Genomic DNA, 26425 nt, shown 5'->3' with positions numbered 1-26425 from the left:
TCAATATGCAAAATACAATTTATTGTATTTAGGCCATTCATAGGTATCAACACAATGCAGTATGTTTGAAACAAACATCTTACCAATAAATACTATCTAAACATTAATATCTTTTGATCAAATGTGTACAGTGTATTGACTCAATATTGCACAGTGAGCTCTATATGACATTACAATTTCTGTAGTGCATTTGTTACAGGGATTGTTTGCCACAAGTATTCCAAAGCATCAGGGTTGCCTTTTAGAAGCAGAAACAACTGAAATTTCATGAGAGACTGAAGGCTGATACACATATCAGTGTCCTAATTTAACTGGTCATGGATTCATTGGAACCCAATGTTTTCATGAATGAGAAAACTTTGTTTCTATTACAATCTATATATATTTTTTTAAATCCCATTTTTAAACAGAGCAAGAATATTATCAAACTTATGTGCACGGCCAACTCCAGTGATGGCTTCTTTCATCTTGTTCCAATCTGAACACAAAACTTATTTAGATCTGCTCAGGATGCGTCTCCTTCAGACCACGCTGTGCCAGCCCCCAGCAGCTCTCCAGCACTTCTCTCCTTGCATCCCTGCTCATGTTGGACCTCAGCATATAAGCAAAAGTGACATGCCGTAGTCTCAGTTTCTCTCAAAGTATGAATGCAGATACATTTACAGATTTGCAGATACAAATAGTTCTATGCTCAACTATATCTCAGCTTTATCTGAATAAATCTTAATTGTACAGCATCAGCTGCACGTGGGGTAGTCCCACCAGTTAGTACCACATCTCTGTACCCCCACAGAGCCAGATACTGCAAGCATTGTGGCCAGCTATGGTGCTTCCTTGAAGCCCAGCTGCTCCTTGATCCAGTGGCTTACGCAGGCAGGACTTGGCTCACAGCAGCTCGCTGCCATCCATTCTCATACCCAACTACAACTGCATTGCCTCACTCACAGTAGGAGAGCCGTTCAAGCAGGGGCAGTTTGGCTTCTAAGATTTGGCCCATATTGGCATGAACTTGTGCTGCTCTGATGTTACCCAAGGATCTCAAAATGGGAGCATGCTGCCTTAATGAACATTTAAGGCTACATTACCTTGCCCAGTGGTGTGAACTGCTCAAAATGCAAATAAGAATCGTGATCATAGAATAACTGTGACTGACTTGGAAAAGACCTGACCATCAGTGTAATTGTGCTAGAGCTTAGCGTTTAGTATCCCTCAGTGCTTAACATGTAGTATCCTTTAAGTAAAGAAAATTCACTCACCAAGTGATACAATTAAAGATTTCTAAGAAACTACTGGTTAAATACTACCTCATGATTATGTAAATCATGTTTATATTCCTCATCTTTGCATTTATCATTTTGTATATATTTAGATTCTTTATATTCAGGTAACAGAGACGAAATACTTATTTCAATCTAAAAAGACAGTAGGAAAAAGCAGGGATTTAAAGGATTCTTTTCTGTACAAAAAATACATTTTTATGACAACAACTGGTACCTTCCCAACAGGGCCTCTGCTTGCTATCATGGTTCAGTCAGCCACAATAACATCACAAAGCATCAAAGTTGTTTTTCTTCCCACTTTTCAACACCAAAATTCAATGCACCACTATGGAATGTTTCTAAAACCTGATGCTACAACCTGATAAAATCAGGAATCTTTTTTTTTTCTCTAAAAAGGAACTCAAATCATGCAAATAAATATATAATATGCACTGAAATACTCATTTCTATGATACAGATGACTTCAGAGAAAAGTCCATTTATAATTAACTAAACTAGTTCTAATAAAATACTTTCAAAACAGAATCAAAATCATTAACTTTTACCACAAGTTCATGTTTGCTATATGTTCAAGCAGATTATGTTCTACCTAGCTGTGTTGATCTGCGGGTTCAGTGTCACCCCTTTGTAGAGTAGTGAATATCTGATTTTCAGGGAGCCTTCTTTAGCTGTTTTTGCAGTCCGGGGTCATCGGTCTTCATTGGATTCTGCACGCAGGATTTCATGTTAAGCCCAGATCTGCAGAAAGAGAGTTGAACAATCATTTACAACACTGACTAAATACTAAATACTAAATACTAAATTAATTCAAATACTATAAAATATAAAAATAAAAATATAAAATATAAAAATAAATCAAATACTAAATTAAAATTTGCCAAGGCAGTCAGATTAGTGGTACAGGGTACCAGCAGCAATGATACCATTTAAGAAGCAACTTCAAAATTTCCTTGGCTTCAACAGCTCTGTGAGCCCTGTGTGACAATTTTTCAATTTGAATTTTCAGTTCACATTTTACACTGCATGATTTTATATCTTAGTTACTTCTCATAGAATTATTTGAGTTTGAAGGGACCTTTAAAGGCCATCCAGTCCAGCTCCCCTGCACTGAACAGGGACACCTACAGCTCCATCAGGAGCTCAGAGCTCCTCCAGATTGATCTTGGGTGTCTCCAGGAATGGGGCACCTACCCCTCTCTGGGCAACCTGTGCTGCTGCATCACTGCCCTTACTGTAAAATTTTTTTCCTTGTATCCAATCTACATCTCCTGTCTTTTAGTTTGAAACCACTTTCCCTTGTCTTATCACAACAGATCCTGCTAAAGAGTCTGTCCCCTTCTTTCTTATAGCCCCCCTTTAGATAGTGAAAGGAACCTGGAGAGTCAATTTTCCTGTCCTAACCCCTGCCCTTGCCCCTTTCTATTAAAACAAAGCAGCCAGGTGCCCCCAGTGCTTACTCGCAGAGTGTGGTCCCAGGACCCTGAGCAGAACGCCGTCCCATCAGGAGAAACCCGCAGGGTGCTGACACGGTTCTCATGTCCAAACAGAATAGATACACGGGATCCTTTCAGCACATCCCAGACATTGATGGTGTAATCATTATAACCTGCAAACAGCAGACGACCTACAAAGAGAATTAGATTTCAAGAAACAAATTCTTGAGTGGGCAACAAATCGTTACTGCAGCAAGGGGAAGCAAGCAGCAGCCCAGCCTTCCCATGCTGACACACACACACTGCCACACTGTTATCCCTACTAAATACTAAAATAATTAGAAAATTAATTAGTTGAAAATACAGTTTAAATTGATATCAATTATATAGAATCTGCTAAGTCATTAGAGATGGGGCATCAGCCCCAATGACAGCTGACCAGAGAGCACTTCAGCAGTTAACGAAGGCCAATGTTACTTTGCTCAGGCTTTGTATGAGGAGTTGAATACAAACTGCTTGAACAATCAGTGGACAAATTGGTGATTCTTTGTCCCCGGGGGGACCAGTGCCTGTGACCTGCACAGAGCCACCTACATCTGTCAGTGTGCTGGGCAAAGGGCAGCTCACTCTGCAAGAAGCCCCCTGGAGCAGGGCTGGGAGGGAGCAGAGAAGACTTGAGCACACTTCTCTGGATCTGCAGTGAAAAATGGTAATGGCTCTGGCTTCGTGTCTTTTAACGTACTTTGAGTTTCTATTAATCATTTATTATCCTTTAATAAACTATTTATGTAAGTGTGCGTTATAGTCAAGTTACATTTCATGTTTCTTTTGAAGCATTTTTAATAATGATTGTGAAAGTCTAGCTCAGCCGCAGTTAATGGCAAAATATTTTCTGCTTTCAACATGACCAGGAAAATACTTTTCACTGCTAAAAAGTCAGCTGGGCGACATAAAGAGTAGTTTTAATTTATAGAGAAAGATTTTGGTATTTAGTATTAGTTTTCAAATGCTTTGTCAAGTTAAACTGACAAAATATGACAGTCTGCCACCATCCCAACACCAATACCACCACCTCCTAAGTTCAGTTCTCACCACTGAGAGAGAAATCCACACTGGATGCTCCAAAAATGATGCTCTCCTTGGAATAAATTGCTACTTCTCTGTCTGCACGAAGGTCGTACAAACGGCACTGACATTAAAACAAAAACAACATATGTGTCACAGTAAAGACTGGAGTCAATAGCCGCTACTTTTCATTGAAAAAATGTGATTGAGAAGGCCTACAGCCTAGCAGGTATCACAGAAAATGGCTGCTTGGCTTCTTTCCTTCTGTTATTTCTGCCCACTACAACTGGGACTCCTCTGGAAGCTAATGAGGATCTGAACAAAACCAGGCAGCTTTGTATAAACTGAGTGCAGAGCTTGCTTGTCCAAACCTGTACATCTCCTTCCTGTCCTGCTATAAAGAGAGCAGTTTGGTTTTGGGCTATGGATACCTCCTGGAATTTCTCCCACTCCCAGCCTACTCTCTTGCTTCCCCACTGTGGTTTCCTGCATTAGGGCATCCTGCTGCCTACCTACTGGCTGTTGGCACACTCTCTAAGATGAACATTTCAGTCATAACAGCTTCAGAGACACAGAATTAAACCTCCAGTCAGCTTTGTTAATACTGCCCACATGGTATGGTGCTAAGGCCAGTCCCTTGGCATGGAGGGAGCCTCAGTGCTGCTCTGTGCCATGAGACAGGACAGCAAGCAGCCTTTGGCTGAACATGAGGTCTGTCTGCTTGAAGAATCTATGTGGAAATAATTTAGGTGAGATAATACATTTTTCATACAGATCTTTGATTTTCATTTCTTATGGAAAATCCCCACTCACTCTAAAACCCTTATCATCTCCCAGCACACTTTGGCTTACTTAACATGGAAAGAATGCATAGACCAGATTTCATTGCCATTCAGAATGGCAATCTGTTAGCCCTGAAATCACAAAGCTCTTTTCAAACATTTGAACTGAAAACTTTCCTTAATATGTTAAGCTTAAGCAAACCCTGACCAGCTGGATTTCTTAATGGACTTAACTTGTGAAGAACAGCTGATGAGCAGCCTGCACATAAAGGAGGGGCTGTGCCATTGGCAGGGCTGTGTGAAGCTGCAAGGTATGAAATGTCCACGTTTCCGTGAATGAGTATCAGACTGTCCTGATAGGGAGTAAAGGTCACCTCAGGTGAGAACACTGCTGTGTGAGCACACTTTTATGATTTCCCTCCACGCAGTCAGAATTACGTGTTCCTCAAAATCCCTAAGTATACAGTCAGGTCAGAGATACCCATCAGCACACCAGTCTGTAACAGGAAAACACCAACTTCTTGGCTTAAACAATGACATGGGTGGAAACTGTCAAAACTTCTGTCAAAAGTACAAAGATGGCATTTCCCATTCTCCCATCAAAATAATTAGTAAGCACAGGAGCCAAGCTTGTGGTACTGGCAATCAAAAGAAAGCACTCTAGTTGGAATTTAACTGGAATTGGAATTTAATTGGACAATTCCTTCTCACTCTCTCAGCATCTCAAATGTTCACAGTACCACAGTACCACAACCAAATGTGCAGAGATATACTGGGCTCACCATACAGCTAGAGGTATTAATTTACAATAAAAGCTTTTAAAACCTAAAAAGCAGCCCACATATCCAGGAGAGAAAATGAGAATGGTTCTGTTGAGCTGAGCCAGTACTGGAGCAGACTCAAAACATGCTTCTAGGCCAAAGCACCTCAGAAAGGTTCTTCACCCTCATGCACCTCAGTGTGATGTTTGACAAAGCAGAAGGGTGTCAGGCTCCTCCCAAAGGTCTGCTCTCCAGTTGTATTTATGTGCCGACTAACATTACCAGTCAATACATACTGTGTCCTCCTAGCAGCTTACTCATAGATAGATAAAATCCAGGAAGGGCTATTGTATCACTAGGATGCCCTGGATGCAGTGACTCATTGCAGCGAGTCAGGTTGGCAGGGAGGAGATGGACATGGGGGCCAGCCTGCTCACTGCCCTCAGGATGCACAGAGCTCTTGGCTGCATCTGCACAGCCCCATGCCAAGCCCACAGCCCCTCTGCTTGCTGTGACATGCACATTTGTGTGCCCTTGCATTGTCCTACTGCCTCTGATGGGCTGCAGGATTTATCTAGTTCTTTCTACATTGATTGTGGCTAACTGTATGATGCCAAATCTCTTTTAGTAAGACAGCTAATTTTGATCATGAAACTTCAAAACACAGAAAATCTGAAATTAAGATTTGGGCAATACCTCATGTAGAAAACTTTGCAATGATGACCTACAAAGCATTAGTAGATCTTATATATACAGTATTTAATATTTTTATATTATAGCATTGTTGCTTCCCTAACTTTGGTGTTGCAGGCTCAGAGTAGCCACTGGCAGATTTCTGTGAATATGAACTAGGCTTTTAGAACAATCTGACCTGAGAGGCAACAGAATTCTGAATTATGCTGCTGAATCAACATACCGTGGCATCATCTGAACCAGAGGCAAAAGCATCTCCACTTGGGTAATATCTGTGCATGAGTGAAAAAAAGACGCAGAACACATTATGTTATTTGGATGAGATCAGTCTTCAAAAACAGAAGCAGTGCATGGTTCAGCAACGCAAGTATGTCCTCTCTCACAAACACACTGACCTGACGCTGTTGATGTCTGAATCGTGGGTTTCGAATGACTGGATGCACTGACCAGACCGCATGTCCCACACCATGGCTTTCTTGTCACATCCCTATCAAGACAAAAGAAACTCACTACAGTTGTACAGATAGTGACATTCACCCCTCATGTATCCAATACATGTGTTCAATCCCAGCTATATTCACAGGGCTATGAACGTCACAGTTCCAAGGGGAATTAACCAGCAAAGCAGCCCCAGAACCTGTCACACTGGTACCCCAGAACCTGATGCAGCTGCTGCGAGGAGGGCAGTGTGCCATGTGGGCTGGAACCTCAGCGGGTGCTGCAGAGCAGCATGGGGGCAGTGCTGCTGTGGGGCACAGTGAGGTCAGAGAGAGAGGGGCCCTTGTGTATATACAGGGCAGGGTATGTTCACACTGACCAGCACTCACTGCCCTGCTCTGCTCATGCTGCCACTGCATCTGCAGTCTTCCTGCGGTGCAGAGCTGGATGACTGACTCATTCCCTTACTGTTTCACATGCTCAACATAAATATTAATACCCAGCATTAAAAGTTTTATGATAAATGCTTTTCATACACCAAAACTGAAAATGAAATAAATGTCTCTTGCCAAACCAGAGGTAACTCCTGCCACGACTTGTAGCACGTACATGCTCAATGGCAAGGCTGGATGAGGAAAGAAGTGTGACAGCATTTCAGCTCATCATCAAGCTTTAAGCCACCCAAGCTGTGCTTTGAAAGGACTGTTTAACACTGAGTGCTTCTTAAGAGGAGCTTGGCACCAGTGATGTCCTCAGTAATAGACCCTCTCATACCTGCAGAAGCATGTGTTTGATCCTGCTCTCAGCTGCAGTGTTTCACTGCTGTCACAATAGCAGCAGCAAGAAAAAGAATATAGACTTTTCTTTTAAGAGTGATGGGAGGTTTTAATAAACACAACCCTGCTGGGGAAAGGCAGAAGGTAGGCTCAGCTCTGGGGGTGGCTCAGCCTCTCCAAAATGGTCCCTGTTGCCTTCATGCTGTATGGGAAGCACAGAGCAGCCCAGGCAGCTGCTGCTCCTGCTGTGCTGGTGCATGCTGCTCAGCAGACTGTGCCACGCATTATTTATTTTTAAGCAAATGTAATTGCTGGTTAAATTAACTCTCTTCACACTTGAAGTGTCTCTTTATTTTTTGAAACTCTCCTGTAAAATGAAATCCCAGCTTTTTACCAATGATGTCATTATTTAAGTTATTCATTATTAAAATGTTCCTTCATACCAACCTGCAGTTTCTGTGTAGGCGAAACCACACTGCATTGAGAACATTTTGGATTCAGCACATTTCCCTCGGAAGCTCTGCCACAGCCCTAGCCCAGCCCTTTGCATTGCTCCCATGTGCACCATTCTTACTGACCTCTCTGGGAGTTTGGGGCCAAGACCAAACTGACAAGCTGCTGCTTTGATTGCTAAGGTTTGAAGGAGAAATCAGCAAGCACTTGTGGAGAGACGACCCCACGAGTGCTATCCACCTCGCCCCAGGGAGCAATGCTCCAAGGGCTCAGAGCACAACAGCCTGGGGCTCAGCCCTAAGCTCACTTAGCTCTATAAGTCATGCTGTGATTTTTAATCGTTATATATAACAGCTCCCATTCTACATGCTGTTGCATTTGCATCTCCTATTCCAGCTCAGGACTGCTGTATTGCAGAGCCCCGGTACATGGGGAGACTCTCCATATCACTGTACATTCAGGTTGCACCACTTTGGCTATGCCAGCGTCAACTCAATGTAAGACAGACCTTCACTAAAACGGTGTTTTGCATTTCATGAGTTAAGTGAGTCTCTGTGAGCACAGACATGCCCAAGCTGCTACACTGACAAAGTATGACATATTCTCTTAGCAGTACCATAGCTGCTTGCGATTCTTTGCCCTATAATAAGCTGAGCTGTTCCCAGGGAGAATCAATCTGTCCTTTCTGGGAAGTGAGCTCAGTGGCAGGAAAGCCCGGGAGGAGTAAATGCACTCGGATGGAATTAGCTTTCAGTCACGCTTCAGAGCAGCTGTGCTAACAGCAGGCAAACTGAGCAACGTGCTAGGCTTTGCTCCTGGTGGGCCCGCCAAATTTGATAAAAAGAGCTGTAACTGAAGAGGTCCAGATTTATCGTGAAGGGACAGGACTGTGACTCTGTGCACAACAAGTGGAATCCTCTGATTGACAGACAGTACCCTCCAGCACAAGGACCATTTCCACCAGCAAGCACAGGGCATGTTGTGCCATCACCGGTACCAGCAGCAGTCACTGGTAACAAAGGCTCATCTCCCAGCTCCTAATAGCTCCTACCTGCACACTTGGCTTCTGAGGTGGGAAGGACCAGCACTCCCTCAAAAAGGAGCTAAGACCCACCGCATTCACCTTTATGCCTTGTTGTGCCTTACTGCATAGCCATGGCTCAGCTGCCTGGGGCAGTGCTCCTTCAGCAGCAGGACACCATTGGGAAGGTGCCCTGATACTTCCCCAGAACCAGTCTTGTGTGTTCCTCAGGGCATGGGGAGCAGCGGACAGCATGTGGCTGACGAAGCGTCTTTGAATGCTTCTGGTACCACTGGAAAGCATAGGGGGCTCGACAACAGCTGAAGATGTGGCCACACCTCATCTCTCTGCACCAACTTGTGCGAGGGTCCAGCCAGCACCCAAGCTACCCCTTGGCTGCTGGGGAGTGGTTGAGCAACACAGCGGCATGTGCATTATTTACAGCCCTGTACTGGTGCCCCGAGCAGCCGCTGGCACACCCTGCCTGGCTCCAGAGAGCTGGGCAAAATAGAGCCAAAAGCAGAAGGGTGTCTGCTGTGGTGGACTCACACCTCTGTCTGCAGAATGAGCCTGCAGCTCCAGTTCTAAGCCCGTTCCTTCATGGGAGAGGTGTTGTTTTGATCTCAGGCTGAGTTGCTTTGGTGTGGGATGGAATCTGCTAAGTAAGCATAACCGCGGTCACACTGGGAGGGTGGGTTTGACCTCACAGTCAGAAGTTTAATTTACTCCAGATTGAGACATCTGCTTGCAATGAGAGGATTGCAGTGGTGCTCCCACTACATACTCCAACGCTTCTTCAATAAGATCACGAGCTGCCTTTTCCCTCCCACCTTCCTTAACTTGATATGATGATAGGAAGCTCCTGCTTACCCCGGAGACAAATGTATTTCCAGTTTCTGAAGGAGCCAGATCCAGGCACAGGACATCAGCTCCATGCCCATGGAAGCTTTGCAGAAGCTGCCCGCTCTCAACATCCCACAGAGCACAGGTCCCATCTCCACTTGCTGTCAGGATCTATGGAACATGGCAAGGAAAGTCATGACACAAAAATCAAGAGATAATCAAGCTTTCAAAGAAACTACTGGCATCCTATCTGTACGCCAAGGACAGCTTTAACTTCAAGAAATATTATGCAATAAATCAAAGCCATAAAAACAATCCTATTCTAAGTTGAGTTTTTAACTTTTAAGGAAAGAAGTGAGAGTGGAGAGAAAAGGGAGAACTGACACAGCTGTAACTACATAGTGTTTCAGTAACGGTCAGTTTTGTGCAGTGGGGTTTGAAGAACAGATGCCATCAGAGATCTGCTGATATTTCCAAATCCTCCAGAGGGATGGTAGAACCAGACTGATATTTTTATCTGCCCCTGTATTTAACTCTACTTTAGGCTGCTGGAATTCAAACTGCTTCAAGAACTGCTGGAGTTAAGTATGCCTGTTGTGGTTTACCCCCTTAACTCCTCAAGTTTTTTTTCTGCTTGAAATTACCAGATGCAAACCAACGGATTGGGCTTAAGACATGGATATTCTGAAAGGGAACCAAGCCTGTCTAGACAGTTGTTTGACAAGTCCATCACCTCTCACTTGTCCAAAACCATTTATGTGTGAAAAGGTTTGAACAGATCTTGACCAAACAGAGCTCACAGCTTCCCTCATCTGCTACAAGCATGTGATCAGCGCTTGTGATTGCGGCTAAAGCCTGATGATGTTCAATTGTTTAGAATTTCCCCTTGGCACCCAAAACTGTTGTGCAGTCACAGATTTTATAGGTCTCTGTGCACAGACATGGAACAGACTAGGGTGACCACAGAACAACTCTGCATGTTCTATAGTTCTGTGACCTTACGAAGTCTTCTGCAAAGATTATTCTCATGTTCATTGGGAAACTTGAGGATCAATCAGAGATTAAAAAGAAAATACTCCTTAACAAGAAAATGATCATACAATCATGAAACCATTCACAGAGTTGCATAAAAGTTAAACACTGATCACGTTGGACAGGTGCTCCAAAAACTCCTCCTAAAAACAAATATCCACAAAGCTGTAGAACAGCCCATTCCAAACACTCCTGCAGAATCACAGTGATATTCTGGGATGTTAATAGTAGAAGAAAGCCCTGAATTGTCTTTCTGACTTGTTTTTGAGCTTAGGTTAATAAAATTCTCTATTTTGAGCATGGTTTGCACTCGGATGGAGAGTGAAGGTACTGAGTGAGGAATGAGAACTTCCAGACCTGAGCATTTGCTCTTGTAATAACATGAAAGAAACAAAGATCTGATGGAAATAGGAATAGCTAAAGACATAAGGTAGAGGTTTGTTGGCAGTCCAGGGCTCCAGCTAATGCTGGAGTTGAACTTGATGATCACTATGGGTCCCTTCTGGCACCAAGAAGCAATGCTGCACATGGCAGGTGGCAGTGGGCTCACCATGAGTGCAGATGCTGGGGTGGGAGCAGCAAGAAGGGCCACTTTGCCTTCCCCACGGTCACATCCTGCTCCTTAGCTCTGTCACACTGGTGCTATGGCTGCCTGCCCCATGAACAACACTCGAGATCCCAACCAACTCTTGCTATTAATACACACAGAGCATTGTCACGTGAGGAACATTATCACACTGCAGAGCTGCAGATACCTAATTTAGGAAGTGAGGCTCCCAGGCGCTCTGTGTTGGGGAAGCTCACTCTGGCAGGACTGATGTGTGGGGCCCAGGCTGATTTGTGCAGGTTGCTCAGCTGGCAGCTCAGTGCTCCTGTTGGCCTGGGATAGCAACATGATGAAGAACAAAGATGGCACCTCCTCTTTCAGCACCTGTGCAGCCTGAGATTGGCTTTCATCAATGATGAGCCACCTCTCACCAGATGCCATGGACACACCAGTTTCTAAGATCCTTTCCTGACATTCATTTTGAAAACTGAGTGTAGGTTCAGAGAGCAGCTGAGGCAGAATAGCAGCACTTGCAGCTCTGGTGGTGGGTGCTGGCTGCTATGGAGCTCTGCACTTGGGGAGTTGTGCCCTGTCCCAGAGCTGCTCCAGGACAGGTACAGGGCAAGTTCTCCAGTGACACTGCCAGGAGAGCAGAGCTGCACAGTGTGCCTGTTGCACAGTGCACCCTTGGAATTACTGCATGATTTTAATTCTTAGGCCATTACCTAAAGGGAGAAAAGAGAAACAATGTGGGGTTCTCTGGGATGCCCTATAACAGTGTTCTAACAGAAGCTTAGCCAAACCATTTGATTGTATTTGTTTAAATAGCAACATACAGTGCTATAAACAATCACTTAAAAGAACATGCCTATCAATCACAAGAAAATTTCTTCAGAAAAATCTCAGAATCATTTGATATAAAATATCTTAATTCACTGTGGTGCAGTTTGCTGTATTTAATAAGGAGGAAAAATAAACCCTAATTTTTCCTTCTATTTTTATTATGAAAAATACATAATTTTTTTTCCTTTCATGGGATTTAAATCTCAACACACATAGGTATGGACAAGAAAACAGATGACTGGTTTTGTATCTCATCACAGCCATTCCAGGTCACTTAGACTCCCTTCCAATTATGCAGGGCTCCTGCACAGTGAGGTCAGGGCTGAGCAAGCCTGAGCCTGGTACCTCCACCACTTGTTTCCATGACAATCAGCCTGAATTAGCACCTCAGAGTCATTACAGAATGGCAGACTGGCAAATAACAACATACTTTTGGGCATCTCATGTCTTGAAATAGAAGCAATCAGTGCTGGTATTTCCTTCAGAAGAGCTCTAAATATCTGCAAGAAGGGAACAGGGTATTCCCTTTCCAGCAGCTCTGCTGACACAGAGCATGATTTAAATGCTCCCTTCTGCTTTCTTTTCTTTTTTTTCTTTTTCTTCCTGAGTGCACTGAATAGAATTTCAATACAAACTTGAAAACCAGAGTGGGCAGGGAGATTACCCTGACTCCTTTCATAGTCCTTTGTGTTTCTGGAGAAAGGACAGTGATATTCACTACAAGAAGAGACTAGTCTGGTCCCAGATGATCTGCATTTCATCCCTACCTTTGCCATAGAGTCCCAGTGTGACCCTGAGCAATCACTGCTCTTTGTGCTCAGCACCCCACCTGTGAGACAGGGACAACATCACTGTTTTCCCTCAAGAGAACACATCATGGCAAGGATGGTTCTCTGTGTAGTCATCCTTGAGCTCAAATATGTCACTTGATATGAATAAAAAATACTAAGAATTAAAGCAAAGTTGGCTGGACATCCACAACAAAGCAGGCAACAATGCAAGCTCCATCAGCTGGCAAAGCAAACACCCAGCCTAGTTCTACTTGAACTGGTGTTGGATTTTTTTCCAACCATTTACATTAGTTCAAGCTCCTAAAAGCATAAGGCAGCACAGAGCCAGTGAGCAAAGAACACAGAGGGTACCAGCAGACATTCTCTGCCGAAGACACAGGCTTTTGCAGGGCACAGGCACAACAGCCTGGCCACTGGCTGTTACAGGCTGTCACAGAAGCTTTTGCAGCACGTTCATTGCCCCTGAGTGTCCCAGCAGCCCTGTATGGGGCAGGATATGGCTCTGGCTGCTGAATGCCTCTTGTGCAGGGAAGGTTACTGCATCGCATACAAGTGTGGCTCATGTTAGCCTTTGCTGGACAGTGGGCAGCGGGCAGGGAATGCATTTACCTGCATGTCAGAGTTAGTGAAGCTGCAGGCAGACAAGTAGTTTGTGTGCATTGCAACCGATTTCTTCTTTGCAGCCATATTTTCATTTTTGTCAAATGTCAGAGGGTACACAGAACACTTGTTGTCCAGGCCACTGGAGAGAGTAATAATAGCAAATAACAGAGAGAACTGGTTAAAACTGCAACAACAAAAGGCAAGTGGTGATAAGAAGGAAACCACCTGTCAGTGCTGTGCTACCAAATCCTCATAAGCGCCAACTTCCCTGTATTGTGCTGGCCTGGACCTCACGTGCGGGGAAGCCCAGCTGCCTCACCAGCCTGGCTACGTTACAGCACATCAACAGCTGAGGCTCACTATTTTTTACCCTCATCAAGTTTATAAATGGCACTGAATTAGACCTTACAAAAGTACGAGCTATAAGGTGACACAGTCACTTCAGGGTTAATTTTTTCTATTCAGTCAGAGTGCCATTTTTCTGTCATGTGTCACTGTATTAGCATTTAAAACATCATTACTTATGTACATTAATAAATTTGATATAACTCCTATGGAACAGAAGGCATTGCAAATAGTGGATGTGAAGAAAAGGTCTTTTGGAAGAATCTGGAAAAATACCACCAAAAACACCTATCCCTGCAGCTGGTGTGCCCCTCCTGGACAGTCACACCAGTCAAGCTGTGTCTCCCAGGCCATCTGTGCCCACCTTGATGCCTTTCTAAAGCTGTGGTAGCTCAGCCATGCCTTGGTCTTGGATCCCCAGGACTCCAGCAGGTGCTTGCTTCATGCCTTGTATTAACTGCACAGCACTTAACCAACGCCACAGCAGAAATACAGAACTAGGTGATGCGATGCAAATATGTCCCCCCGTCTCTCTTACAAGAGCACCCTTGTCATTCTTCAAGTTATAGTAAAAGTCATACAATTTCTGCACTCCATCTCCACAGACACTTATGGAATTTTTTTTCCACATTTGTGAGCTGCACAGTAAAGTCTCTCTTTGTTTCCTTCTCTTGCCCCGAGCTTACTTTATCTGTCTGATCCACCCAGTCCCTTTTTAAAAGATCTTTTGCCAACTTCTTCTCTCTTTGTTTTCTCTCCTGCAAAGACTCAATTATTCCAAACATGAGCCCTCAGAAAAGTTGAAGATAATTATCAAGGACAAGGTCACTTTCCTCCACTCCATCTCGGCAAGATCTATTCATGTGCTGATAATCCTTATCATCCAACCTTTCTCTCTACCTCTTAGAAGAAAGAGAGCAAAGAAAGAATAGGGTTAAAACCACTCTCCCTTAGAAGATATATCCAATGCACACAATCAAATTGGAACAGAGAACTTGCATGCATGCAGAATTCCTAACCCATGATATAAATGCTGAAAGAGGATTATTTACCATGCTTATACAACAGATGTTATTGCACTGAAGTCAGTGGAGACAAAATGGATGAGCCGTTATGGGGCTAGAAACAGAGGCACTGAATATAATCCTCCCATCCACAATCAAGGCACGCAAGCTTCTGTCGGCATCTTGTGAAGGCACCAGGAGATCCCTGCAAATCAAGCCTCTCTGCATAAGTAGCTGGGGAAACTGGAAACTTACCCACAAGCAATGGCACATCCAGACGGGGCATATGCACATGCCATCACCCAGGTACACGGCATCGTCACAGCGTGTTCCTGAAACACAGTGTCTCTTTAAAACTTAGACATCACTACTTCCCTAACCCAGCAAAGCAGCAGAAGGATAGCTACCTGACTATTCCCATCTTATTCACAAGCCCCAGACTGAACATAGAGCATATTTTATTGAGGCCACTTGGTGCTGTAAATGTGTTCATCGTGGTACATATGCCAGTGAGTTAGAAACTAGCTGTATTTTCACAGCTGTCTGAAGAAAGGAGAGCCCTGACAGGGCTTGGAGAACCAGTATCATCATATCACAGTGAACACCATGGCTAAGAATCGCTGGTGATCACACATGGCACCTTGCATAGCTGCTACCCAGGAAAGACTTCGATCTAACTAGTCTGGCTTTTCCTCCAGCCAGGGGCATCCCATCAGTTACAGGACTGGACTGGTACATGCTGCAGAGCATGACAAATAACAATGCCCTGATGGGGACTCTGCTCAGAGACAGGTGAAGGGAGATAGTGTGTGTAGACTCCTTGCTCTGAGGTGCTGGTGGAGGCTTGCAGGCTATTCCATCATCCTGCTGTCACCTGTGCCATCTGTTCGCCCTTCAGAGCTCCATTGTATCCCACTGTTGTTTGTCCTGTGCAGAGAAATCGGACCTTTGCTGACTTTCACCTACCTTGTTGGTAGTGAATGAATCCCACACAATCACCTTCCCATCCTAAATGAAAACACACAGAGAGAGGTACAACTGTCAGCTTACTTCCCAAATTTGGGGGAAATTCTGCTGCTCATTTCTATGCCCCGATCTGTTACTTCAAGACATTTTTGTCTCCATCTTAATGACATTACAGTGATTGCAGTGAAGCACCAAGGAGATGCTTCTCACTAGTGCTAGTTATTTCTTTAACAAAAAGAAAACTCTATTTCTGTCTGAGATTCCTGGTGCTGGATTAAAGACTGATCTCTTTTTAAAAGGGCTTTCTCAAGCATGTTTATGAGAACTCCTTTTGTCTGCAGAACACAGCTGGAACGGAACCACCTCAAGAAGCCATTGCTACCAAGCACTCACTTGCCTCCTTTCAGCCACAATGTGTTTCCCCCAGCTTGCAGTCAGCATCTGCAAAACCAGACACTTCTCCCATGTAAAACCTATTGGTGGCTCAGGGCAAGGCCTTACAAATACAAGAGGTGACCTGTATTACAAGTCATTTTCCCAGCTGGCAACACGCACAGAATCATTTATGGACACTGCAGAGTTTACTCATCTTCCTTTCCTGTCTTTTTCTATTTTACTCTTCTTGCTACACTTACTTCAACTATCCACTGCTACAATCAGCTGAATAGCAATCGTAACAACACTCCACTGAGAGTAACTTCACCACTTTGTGTATGCCAGAAACAATCACACCAGTTACTTTGCCTTAAGTGCATCATATTGGTTATCCTCCCCATTTCATGAAACTGAAATGTTTATTGGTAAACAAGAATTGTTGCTGTATCTGGACTCATTTCAGTTCTTAGAAATGGAGACAAAATGTATTACAACTTTACTGTTTAGCTTTTTGATTTACACAGTGGCATTTTAACCACTAAAAAAAGCCATCACATTAATTATTTAAACTTTGATTCTCTTTGCTGGAATCACCATGAATGGTAAAAAGAACTCACAGTAACTGAAGGTGGCTTGCAATGCAGATTGCCTATTTTTATCCCTCTGGTGAGACCCCTGACAGATTTCATACAGGTCAATGAACAGCTGTGTGATGCAGCAAGCTCACTTACTGCCATACTGGGTGCATGATGAACCAGGGGATCTAGAAAGTAATTATCTCATTACCTCCTACAGCTCATGAGACTGGGCTTGAGCAGGTGGTAGGACAGTTTCTTAAAATGCCCAAGTAAATGCAGTAGCTTTGGCAGATTGTTTGAGGCTTTTAAGGGCACACCAATCATACAGATTGTGGAAGAAACGTTTGCACACAGAAATGTCTGGAAGCATTAATATTACTTTCCTTCCCTTTTCCTGATTGTTTTATGTTAACACATCAACTGAAATCATTACTGAACATTAAGTCTGTAAAGACCAAGGCTATAAAAATATGCATTTGCCTCAGATGAATTCTTTCTATTTTCTTTTGCAGTAGAGAATACAGGGAAAAACTGTATATGACTGCAGAAGAAACATTTAGGATATTAGCGTGTAGTTATACTCAAATTTGTGCTCTCTGAACAAATATGCTGCAATGTACAGCATTAAGGGCATGCTGAAAACATTGTGTAAAGGTATCATTTGAAAAGATCAGCACATAGTACAGCTAGAAGATCTGTATAGTGTCCAACATCGTCTTTGAAAAACACCCATCCAGTGGCATACCTGAGAAGAGCTCACAATTCTTCTTTTGTCTTTGCACCAGTCCATACAGAGAACTTTATTTCCGTGACCCTTCAGGGTCCTTCTGGTCTTCATCACAAACTGGCCCAGTGCCTCCACACGCTCCGCCACCTGATGAACTGCAAACAGCTGATGGTTAGGGAACCTTGCACTGAAGTTCTGCCACAGAAAATCTTCGCATTCGTGAGTAACGTCACATGGAGGAATTAATCCAAGAAACACGAGCCTACATGCAGGCCAAGAAAGTCTGCCTCAGAGCTGGCAGGTGATAAAACCAAGGTGGGAGGTGTATGAATATATCCACCAAATAAAGTTATGGATGAACTCACTCACGGATTGAATTCCAGGGCTGTAGCAGCTGAAGCACTTGCACGCTATCGTTCCCAAGTATAACTGGAAAATCAATTACTCACCCCCTTTCCTCCCTCTCACTGACTGAGGGAAACCCTCAGTCTGACTGTGGCTTGAAAGAGCATCCCCAGCCTAACGCATACCCTGAGGTGCTCACAGAACTGAAGATCACTGCTGTGTCTTGGAGGAACAAATCATACAAAGAAAGGGATAAGCATCAAATCTCAGAAGTTTTCACTGTAAAACACTTGTTCTGGGTGTTAGACTCAGTGTGATATAGGTACCAGCTAGCAGAGACTTCTTGCCATGCCATCTCCGCTGGTGGCCAAGGGATTCCTGAGGGGCAAGACACAGCTCTGACTGAGCAGGGAAATGAAGGTGATCAGAGGGCCAGAACACCTCTCCTGTGAAGAAATATTGAGGGTGTCGGGCTTGGAGAAGGTTCCAGGGAGACCTCATTGCGGCCTTCCTCTACTTGAAGGGAGCTACAAAGAGGAGGGAGACTGACTTTTTACAGGGGAAGACAATGACAGGAAAAGGGGGCATGACTTTAAACTAAAAGAGGGGAGATTTAGGTTAGATGTTAGGCAGAAATTCTTCACTGAGAGGGTGGTGAAGTCAGGGCACAGGCTGCCCAGAGCTGTGGGTGCCCCATCTCTGGAGGTGCTTGAGACCAGGCTAGGTAGACTCTGGACAGCCTGGTTTGGTGGGTGGCAACACAGCACGAGGTTTGTAACTGGATGGGCTTTAATGTCCCTTCCAACCTAGGCCATTCTATGATAATAGGATCCAGTGCTACCTCATGTCATGTTTGTCCATGGTGAAAGATAATATAACACAGCTGCTGCTAGCTAAGGGGACAATGCCTGACTCAAATCTTTAGAAATAAATGCAGAAGCTCACATGCTTTAATGAGCTGGCAGATGAAATGTTAAGGTTTTCAGAGCCTTGCTCCACCCCCTGTGGGACAGGTGACTGCTCTAGAGCAATGCTGCTGCTTTACCCTTTGTCACTTTTCTAGAGCAGCTGCAGGCGTCCTTCACTTTAAGATCAATCCCTGGCAGAGGGTCAGGGAAGAAATTTCTGCCTAAGGCAGAGGCTGATTTCAAGTAGTTTAGATTTTCAAGAGTTGTCTTTCAAAACCACCAGCCCTGCAGGCTGTGCCAGAGCAATGCTCTGCCTGAAATCTCCGCTTGCCCAGCCTCCCCAGCCAGGAGCCAAGTACTGCCCACCATCCCTGACCATCTGACCCTGCTATTTCCAATAAGAGGTCAGAAACAAGTTTCTGAGAAAGTATTCTATAGGCTTACTCAGGAAAAAGTATATCTTCCCCCTACTTTTATCCACTGAAACCCGCTCACTGATCCAATGAGAAGACATGAACACATAGGACAGGAGGTTATTATGGCAGCTGGAAAGACACTTGTGTCCAGAACATATCTGAAAAAACAAACGTTTCACAGACAATAGCAAAGTGTTTCCATTATGTCAACACAACTGAGACTCTGTGGAATTGTCTGGTTTGGCTTTTACTTTCTGTGAGGATGCTTATCTCCAGCCACAGCCATAATAACGCTGTACCCGCCTAGCACAGGTTTCAGACTCAGATAATTATTTTGAAGCTTTCTCTGACATTGTTTCAGGATAGTTGAAAATTATGCACTCAGATAAATAGATCGGCTGCAGCCAGTAATTAGCTCGAGTGGTTTTACAAAGGTCCTGATAAAACATGCTATTTTTATAGAGCGTATGGTTTGGCCCAACAGGAAGCGGGGATTTGTTGCAGATATCACTGGGTCTTTGATCTTTTCTATGCTGTAAGTCCTAATGATATCTTCTGGCCTTAAAATGTTATGGCTCACGTGAACAGGACAAACTGTTTTCTTTATACCCCAAATTTTAAGTGATAGAATTGAGTCCCTAAAACTGTAACACTGTGGCTCAAATGCATGTTTGGTATTTCCTCTTTCTGTCCGCATGTCTGAAAGCTGCTGTTCCAAACCCACTGAACAAATAAGGGCAGTACCAGTTCAGCCAGCTGTTTGTTTTGGGAACCAAAGAGGGAAGGTCACAGATGAAAAAATGCAAAAGATACAATTTTAGATTGGAAAAAAAAAAAAGAGGGGGGGTGGGGAAGAGAAGGAGATGCTTCATGATGCTTCATTCTGTAATTTATAACTTCTACAGAAATTGCTCTTGGGGATAGCTGAAGCGCAAAAAAACTCTGATGCAGAATTGGGGAAGCACTGCTCTACATGGGCATAAGGACATGGAAACCACTCCATGGCCAAGCAAGCAGCACCTTCCAATGTAAGTTACAGATTTTATGTATGAGAAAAGAGGAAAATATCCTACAACTACAGCATCATGTCCTTTTACAGCATCACTCCAACCATGGGTAAAACCGCTTGGCTGAGCAAAGGTGGATTTTAGTGTTCGCTGAAGGGTCCGTCAAAGACAGGCCCCACTGCCACCGCCACAGCAGCGCTGTATGGACATGAGGATTTATGGCAATGTTTCTGTAATTAGGCCATCCCCCTTTGCTTAATGATTCCTACTGACGGGGTGTAAATTATGACCATCTAATTTAGACCAGAAAATGCTCCATTTACTGCAGACCAAAAAATAAAGAAAAAAGTCCCTTTTAATTCTCCCACAGCTGATATTCAGCAATTCGTTAGGAAACGACGCTCCTTACCAAGCCCTCGGGTGAAATCCCGGCCTCGCTGAAGCACCTCCCCACCAACTTCCCCGGGGCCGCCTTTAATCTTTGTTCCCGTCCCCGAGATGCGGCCGTAACGCCGCGAGCGGAGCTCCGGGCCCGGCGCTGCGGAATCGCGGGGCTCCCCCCGCCGCCCCCGGCCTGCCCCGCGCGGCGCCCGGCGGGCACGGAGCCGCCCGTCACGGCGCCCGCCGGCAGCATCCCCGGCCCCGGCCGCGCCTCGCCTCCCGGGGCGGCCCGCGCCCTTCCGCCCGCCGCCGCCCGGCCCGGCCAGGCCGCGCTCCCCGCCGCCCCGCCGCCCGGCCCCGCTCACGCTCCACGTCGTGCAGCTTGGCCCGCTCCTCCTCCAGCTTGCCCTTCAGGCTCTCCGCCTCGTTCTTCAGCGAAGCCAACGTCTCGTTCTCGTGCAGCCCCTCGGTTGCCATCTTTGCAAAGGAAGCGGCGAGAGACAGATGAGAGGGAGGGAGGAGGAGTTTGCCGCCTGGCTCTCAGGGATGCTCGGAGGCTCCTGCTGCCTCAGCAACGCGCCGGGGCCGGGCCCCCCCCGCACGCTGCCGGCCCGCAGCACGGCGGTCCCCTGCTGCAGGTGCAGCCGGGCTCCCAGCCTTGCCCACGGCCCCGGGGCTTTGCCGGCTCAGAAATACGTGGCAGCGGGGCTCTGCTGCGTGCCCGAACGCATCTGTACCGCAACTCTGCACGCGCTGTGAGGGAAGGCTGTAATCTTCCTGGACTTCAGCGAAGCCTTTGCCTGTCTCCCACGCATTCTCGTGGAGGAAGCCCCTGCACAGGGACCTGGATCGCCGGGCTGAAGCTAACTGCACGCACTTCAACAACACCGAGTGCCGGGTCCTGCATTTGGTCACAGTGACCCCGTGCTCCACTACAGGCTTGGGGCAGAGTGGCTGAAAGCTGCACGGAGGAAAAGGACGTGGGGGTGTTAGCAGGCTGTGGTGGAACGCGGGCCAGCAGTGTGCCCAGGCGGCCAAAAAGGCCAGCGGCATCCTGGCTTGTGTCAGAGATAGCGCAGCCAGCAGGAGCTGCGGGTCTCTGTGCGCTGGCACTGGTGAGGCCGCACCTCGAGTGCTGTGTTCAGTTTGGGCCCTTCTGCAAGAAAGACATTGAGGCCCTGGAGTGCATCCAGGGAAGGGTAACAAAGCTGTGAAGGGTCTGGAGCCAGGTCTTATGGGGAGCGGCTGAGGGAACTGAGATGGGTCAGTCTGGAGAAGAGGAGGCGCAGGGGAAACCTCACTGCTCTCTGCAACTGCCTGAAAGGAGGTTGTGGTGAGGTGGGGTCAGCCTCTGCTCCCAGGTAGCAGCAATGGGACTAGAGGGAATGGCTCAAGTTGTGCCAGGGAAGGTTCCAGCTGGATATTAGGAACAATTTCTTCTCAGAAAGAGTGTCTGTGCACTGGAACAGGCTGCCCAGGGAAGAGGGACATGGTCTAGAGCAGTCACAGACATGGGTTGGTGGTGATCCTATTGTTCTTTCCAATCTTAATGTTTCCATGATTCTGAGAAGAAAAAAAAGGCATTGTTCACCTCAATGCCAGAATGCAGAGTTTGTCTGGATTAGCACAGCCTGCACAGTTCCATCACTCCCTCACAGCCCTAGGGCTGCAGGTGACTATTGGGATGGCTTCTGGGCCCATTGGGCAGATGGAGCAGCGTGAACCCTTCCTCCTGCTGTGCTCTGAGTACCTCAGTTTTGTGACTTTTTTTATCCTTAAATCAGCCCCCCTCTTCACCCAGCACACATCTGTGTGGGCAAATGTGAGTCTAGGGCCTTCCGAGCCCTCAGAAGGGACCAGTTTTCAAAAATCCAAAGGCAACAGAGAAGCCCCCAGCTTGTTCTTAATGTGAGTATAGGGCACAGCTCCATGCCCCAGCAGCCTCTGCTCACAGGTCTATGGGGAGCATGTGCTCTGAGCACGCAACAGCTGTAACATTTCCAGAGAAAGGACTGTGCCAAGTGGCTTTGCAAACTGTGTTCCCTGGGAGTTCCTTGAAAATGTCCTCTTTTTTCAGCAATTGTCCTTGATCTACATGGAGTAACTTTGCTCATTTTGACTCCCATTGTCTCCCTTTCACCAGAACACAGACAATCCAATGGCTATTGTTCAAACTGGAGAAGTTCCAAGATTGGAATGGGAGATAATAACATAAGAGTTTGCAGCTGTTGTTTGGACTCAGGGCACATCCTGGACACAGTACTGGGCTCAGAGAAAATGAGTCTTTTCCCACACTGGCTTAGCAGCAGTGCCACTGCCGGGCTGGGATGCACAGGCAGAGCTGCTGAGCTTCCCACTGTCACCATGGAGGTTGAATTCAGGCCTAGATCTGGTCTCTTGCTCCAATTGTTTTATAGGAGTTGGGTTTCACAGCTGGAAAATCAAGCAGTGAACATATTTCCAGTCTTTGGGAACTACACGTTCAGACTGAGACTTGATACTACTCTGAGATAACAGGGATGAGCAGGGAAGTCTCTCCTGAGTAGAGAGAGCTGTAGAAGTGTGTGATACATGGCATATATTTTGTGGACCCAAGTTAGCTAATACTATCATTAGCTAACCATGCACAATAATCCAAACAAGTTAGAGTAAGGCCATTTGGGAATTTTAAATAAAGTAGGCTTGGATTAATTTAGTGGATAACATAATACTGTATCAACTTCAAAAGAAAAAATGTTACCATCTAAGAAGCAATCAAATATTTTGTTCCACCCTTTTCATAAAACCTAACCATACTGAAGATGATACACATATACATTAGCAATTGCCTAAATTTTTTTTTAGTTGTATATAACTTTTATCACAATTTTAGAATTGACTACATTTAATCTGAAATAGCAGCTCAATCTGCAGCAATAGATAAAATACAGGTCCTCCTAGCTTGTGTTCTGATTTCAGGCGAGTTTCAAAACACATCAGCACAGGCCAAAATGATGTGAAATCATCCTGTATGGAAGGTATGGTATGTGAACAAGGTGAAAAAACTGGACTTTATAAGGTCATTTTCCATTAATGGTGCAGTAGTGGCTGGTATATAAATTGTTTATTGCTGTCACTTTGTACTGACCACCAGCATTCCCTAGAAAGATGACCACTTCCAAACTGGCTGCTGTGTGCTCAGAGGCAGGGAGCTGCCATGCTGCCCAAAACTAGGACAGGTTCATGTAAGACAGCTTCTGTCTCTGACTCTTCCCAATGGAGCAAAAGCAGGCGGCCCCTTGGCTTTGAGCAGATTGGGGCAATTTTGAGGTAACCACTCTGAATGCAGCATCACTCTATGGAGCTGCTACAGAAACATCCAGTCACCAAGAACTGTGGCAAGAACAGTCATTGCCACTATCATAAACCTACATTCTGCACGTGGCAAATACACTGCACAGGGAATACATGTGAGGAATGTGGCACTGTTCCATCAATAGGAACACTTGGGAAAATGGAAGTTCTAACTGTGTCACAGATTGTTGCCTATCTCAGAAGGTAGGCATTTATAAATAAAAAAAAAAACAATAATAATTAACAAATCAATAATTCAGCAGCTGATTTTTTTAAAACTGTAAGCTAATTTTCTAGTACTTTTTTTGGGAAAACTAAAACCACAAATGTACTGAATTCCTAATATTAGCACCAATCTCCACAATGTGCAAAACCCCAGAGGGAGAAAATGCTTTAGCACCAATGGCACCTAATAGAAGTAGGATGATCTCAACGCTGGGAATCAGCAATTTCTAACTGTTATTCCTCTGCAAATATTGGTTTCGGGGAAATCAAAAAGACTGGCTGATGAAAATGGATATGTGCAGCTGAGTCCACTTGGCATCTGAAATTAAGAGATGCAGTGCAAATGAGAAGCTGCAAAAGGCTCGGCTGGTTGCACACCACATTATGCACACCCATGCACAAACACCAGCATGAGCATGGCAAGGACACACTGTGCATTGTGATACACTAAAGGATACCCTCAGCTCTGAAAAACCAGTTTGAAAAAAGGATGCTGCTTTCCTAACTGTATGTATTTCAGCACTGATGCGAAGAGCTGGTTTTTTGTTTGGTTTTGTTTTTTTTTTTTCTAATGTTGTTTATAAAATAAATATGTAGAAGCAAGCTAAAGCCAGATCTATGAGAAAGGCTGGGATCCTACTGCAGTGCTAACATGGCACCTAACAGGCTGTTAGGGACTGAGGCAATTCTTTCTGAAGTCTCAGTCTGCTTCCACTTAGCAGCTGTTTCTGGCAGTAGCAGTCTAACTTCCACATTGCAAATAATGAGGAGAAAGTTGCAGGAACTGTACACAGCAGACAGCCAGTTTCCTGCCGTTCCAGTGTGCACTAACCAGGTCATGCAAAAATGTACCAGATAAATCTCTATTTATAGGTTGCTGGCCAAGAAAGACCTGAGCAAAGCAGCAGCTTCAAAGTCATGAGAAAAGAATAAATAGGGAAGGAACCATCTTTTGTCTTACAGTCACTGCATCTAAATTTCCTTCTCAACAGTGTGACAAATGACTGTGCTGCATCCATCAGTGAACTGCACACATCTGCAGTCACCACATCAATGCCCTCAGCTGCCTGTCTTACTGTATTTTCTAATCACAGCTAGTTAATGATTCTAGCATTCCTGCAGAGATCACTTCATCTGATGCTCAATATAACACAATATTGGAAGCCGGTCAGTTATGGTTGTAACCAATTCTGGGGAAGGAGAGGGGAAAGGTGTCTATAGATGCTGTTACACAATGGTTCAGGAGAATGAAACAGTTACTCCAGTGTTTCCTACTACAAGAGTGGCTTATCACCTCACTAGAAATTGCTGAAGATCAAAAAAAGTCCACACACACACACACACGCTCTCTCCTCACCCAAGTACTGCAGATAGCATACCAGACAACAAGGTTTCAGACTGGGTGGGCAATGCAGAGAGCACTCCAGTTCTGTCTGAGGAGAGCTGAAACAGATCAGCTAACTCCAATCCCCCAGTCTGTGCTGAGTCAGCTTGTTGCAATGGTCTTTTTAAAATTTTGTTCAAGAGTGACACTCAAGATCATAGGCTAAGCAGACCCGCACACATATACATCAGAGCCTCATTCAGATGGGCACATAACACATGCATAGCTAAGGAATGCAGTGCCCTAGGGAAAAGAATCTCATGGCCACTTTCCAATCAAGAAGCAAAAAACATATCCTTGAACCTGGGGTCACATCTGTTTCAGGCTTATGGAATAATATCAGGTGTCTGCAGAGGTGTTTATTTGAATTAAAGCAGCCAGCCTTCAGGCCCAGCAATGCTTGCTTCTCTCCAGAAAAATCCAACACAATGGACCATTAATACACCCAACCCCTGCTTTTTGCAGTCTTTTCACATTCTGGCTGATATAATCAATAACATACCATTTCCACACATAGTGAGCAGTAGCTGAGCTGTTCTGATTTGATGTAAACAGCCCTGAGGGGCTTCTCGTTGGAGCACTTGTCACATGGACCAAACACAATCGCTAAGAAGGTCTGGTCACACATCTCTGCGTTATGAGAGAGCTGAAAGAGAGAAGAAAGAAAGATTGTGTTCCAGTGCAGTGCAAAGCTTTGTGCTGCTTCTCTGCTTAGACAGCATATAGATAGCTAGAGGCTGGATAATCTCTCTGTCTAATCTTTTGGGCTTAATGAACAGCCGCTGCATGCAAGACAGTCCCATGATCTGCAGATTGGAATTTTATAAAGAAAAAGCAATATGTATTCTGTATAATGAGCACTGATTGCACATTGTTGTAATGTCCACTGTGTACACTGATTAATGACATGCATGACATGCAGATCCTCAGTTTTTGTGTAACTAATGCCATCAGATGGTGATCAGAAATGTCCAGCAGCTGGATTTGTGAGAAATCTGAGCTGATCGATATATTTTTTTTTCCCCACTGCATTACTAAATAGTCAATATTATGTATTATTTTTAAAGCTG

At 44.9% G+C, this 26425-nt stretch overlaps 1 protein-coding gene across 1 annotated transcript; it reads right to left on the bottom strand.

Annotated features, from left to right (window-relative positions):
- On the bottom strand, window positions 1-21272 carry GNB5 (G protein subunit beta 5). The gene is made up of 11 exons (XM_031616564.2): window positions 20779-21272; window positions 17375-17511; window positions 15677-15718; window positions 14966-15042; window positions 13368-13500; window positions 9573-9716; window positions 6410-6501; window positions 6238-6286; window positions 3806-3902; window positions 2738-2904; window positions 1-2018 (listed from the first exon to the last, which is right to left on the bottom strand). The coding sequence occupies exons 1-11, from the start codon at window positions 20888-20890 to the stop codon at window positions 2007-2009; spliced, it is 1062 nt and encodes a 353-aa protein (XP_031472424.1). The 5' UTR covers window positions 20891-21272; the 3' UTR covers window positions 1-2006.
- Window positions 21273-26425: the final 5153 nt, after the last annotated feature.

The sequence above is a fragment of the Phasianus colchicus genome, chromosome 12 (genome assembly GCF_987193195.1).
Source record: "Phasianus colchicus chromosome 12, bPhaCol1.hap1.1, whole genome shotgun sequence".
Lineage (NCBI taxonomy): Eukaryota > Metazoa > Chordata > Aves > Galliformes > Phasianidae > Phasianus > Phasianus colchicus.
This window is presented reverse-complemented; position numbering and strand designations above follow the sequence as displayed.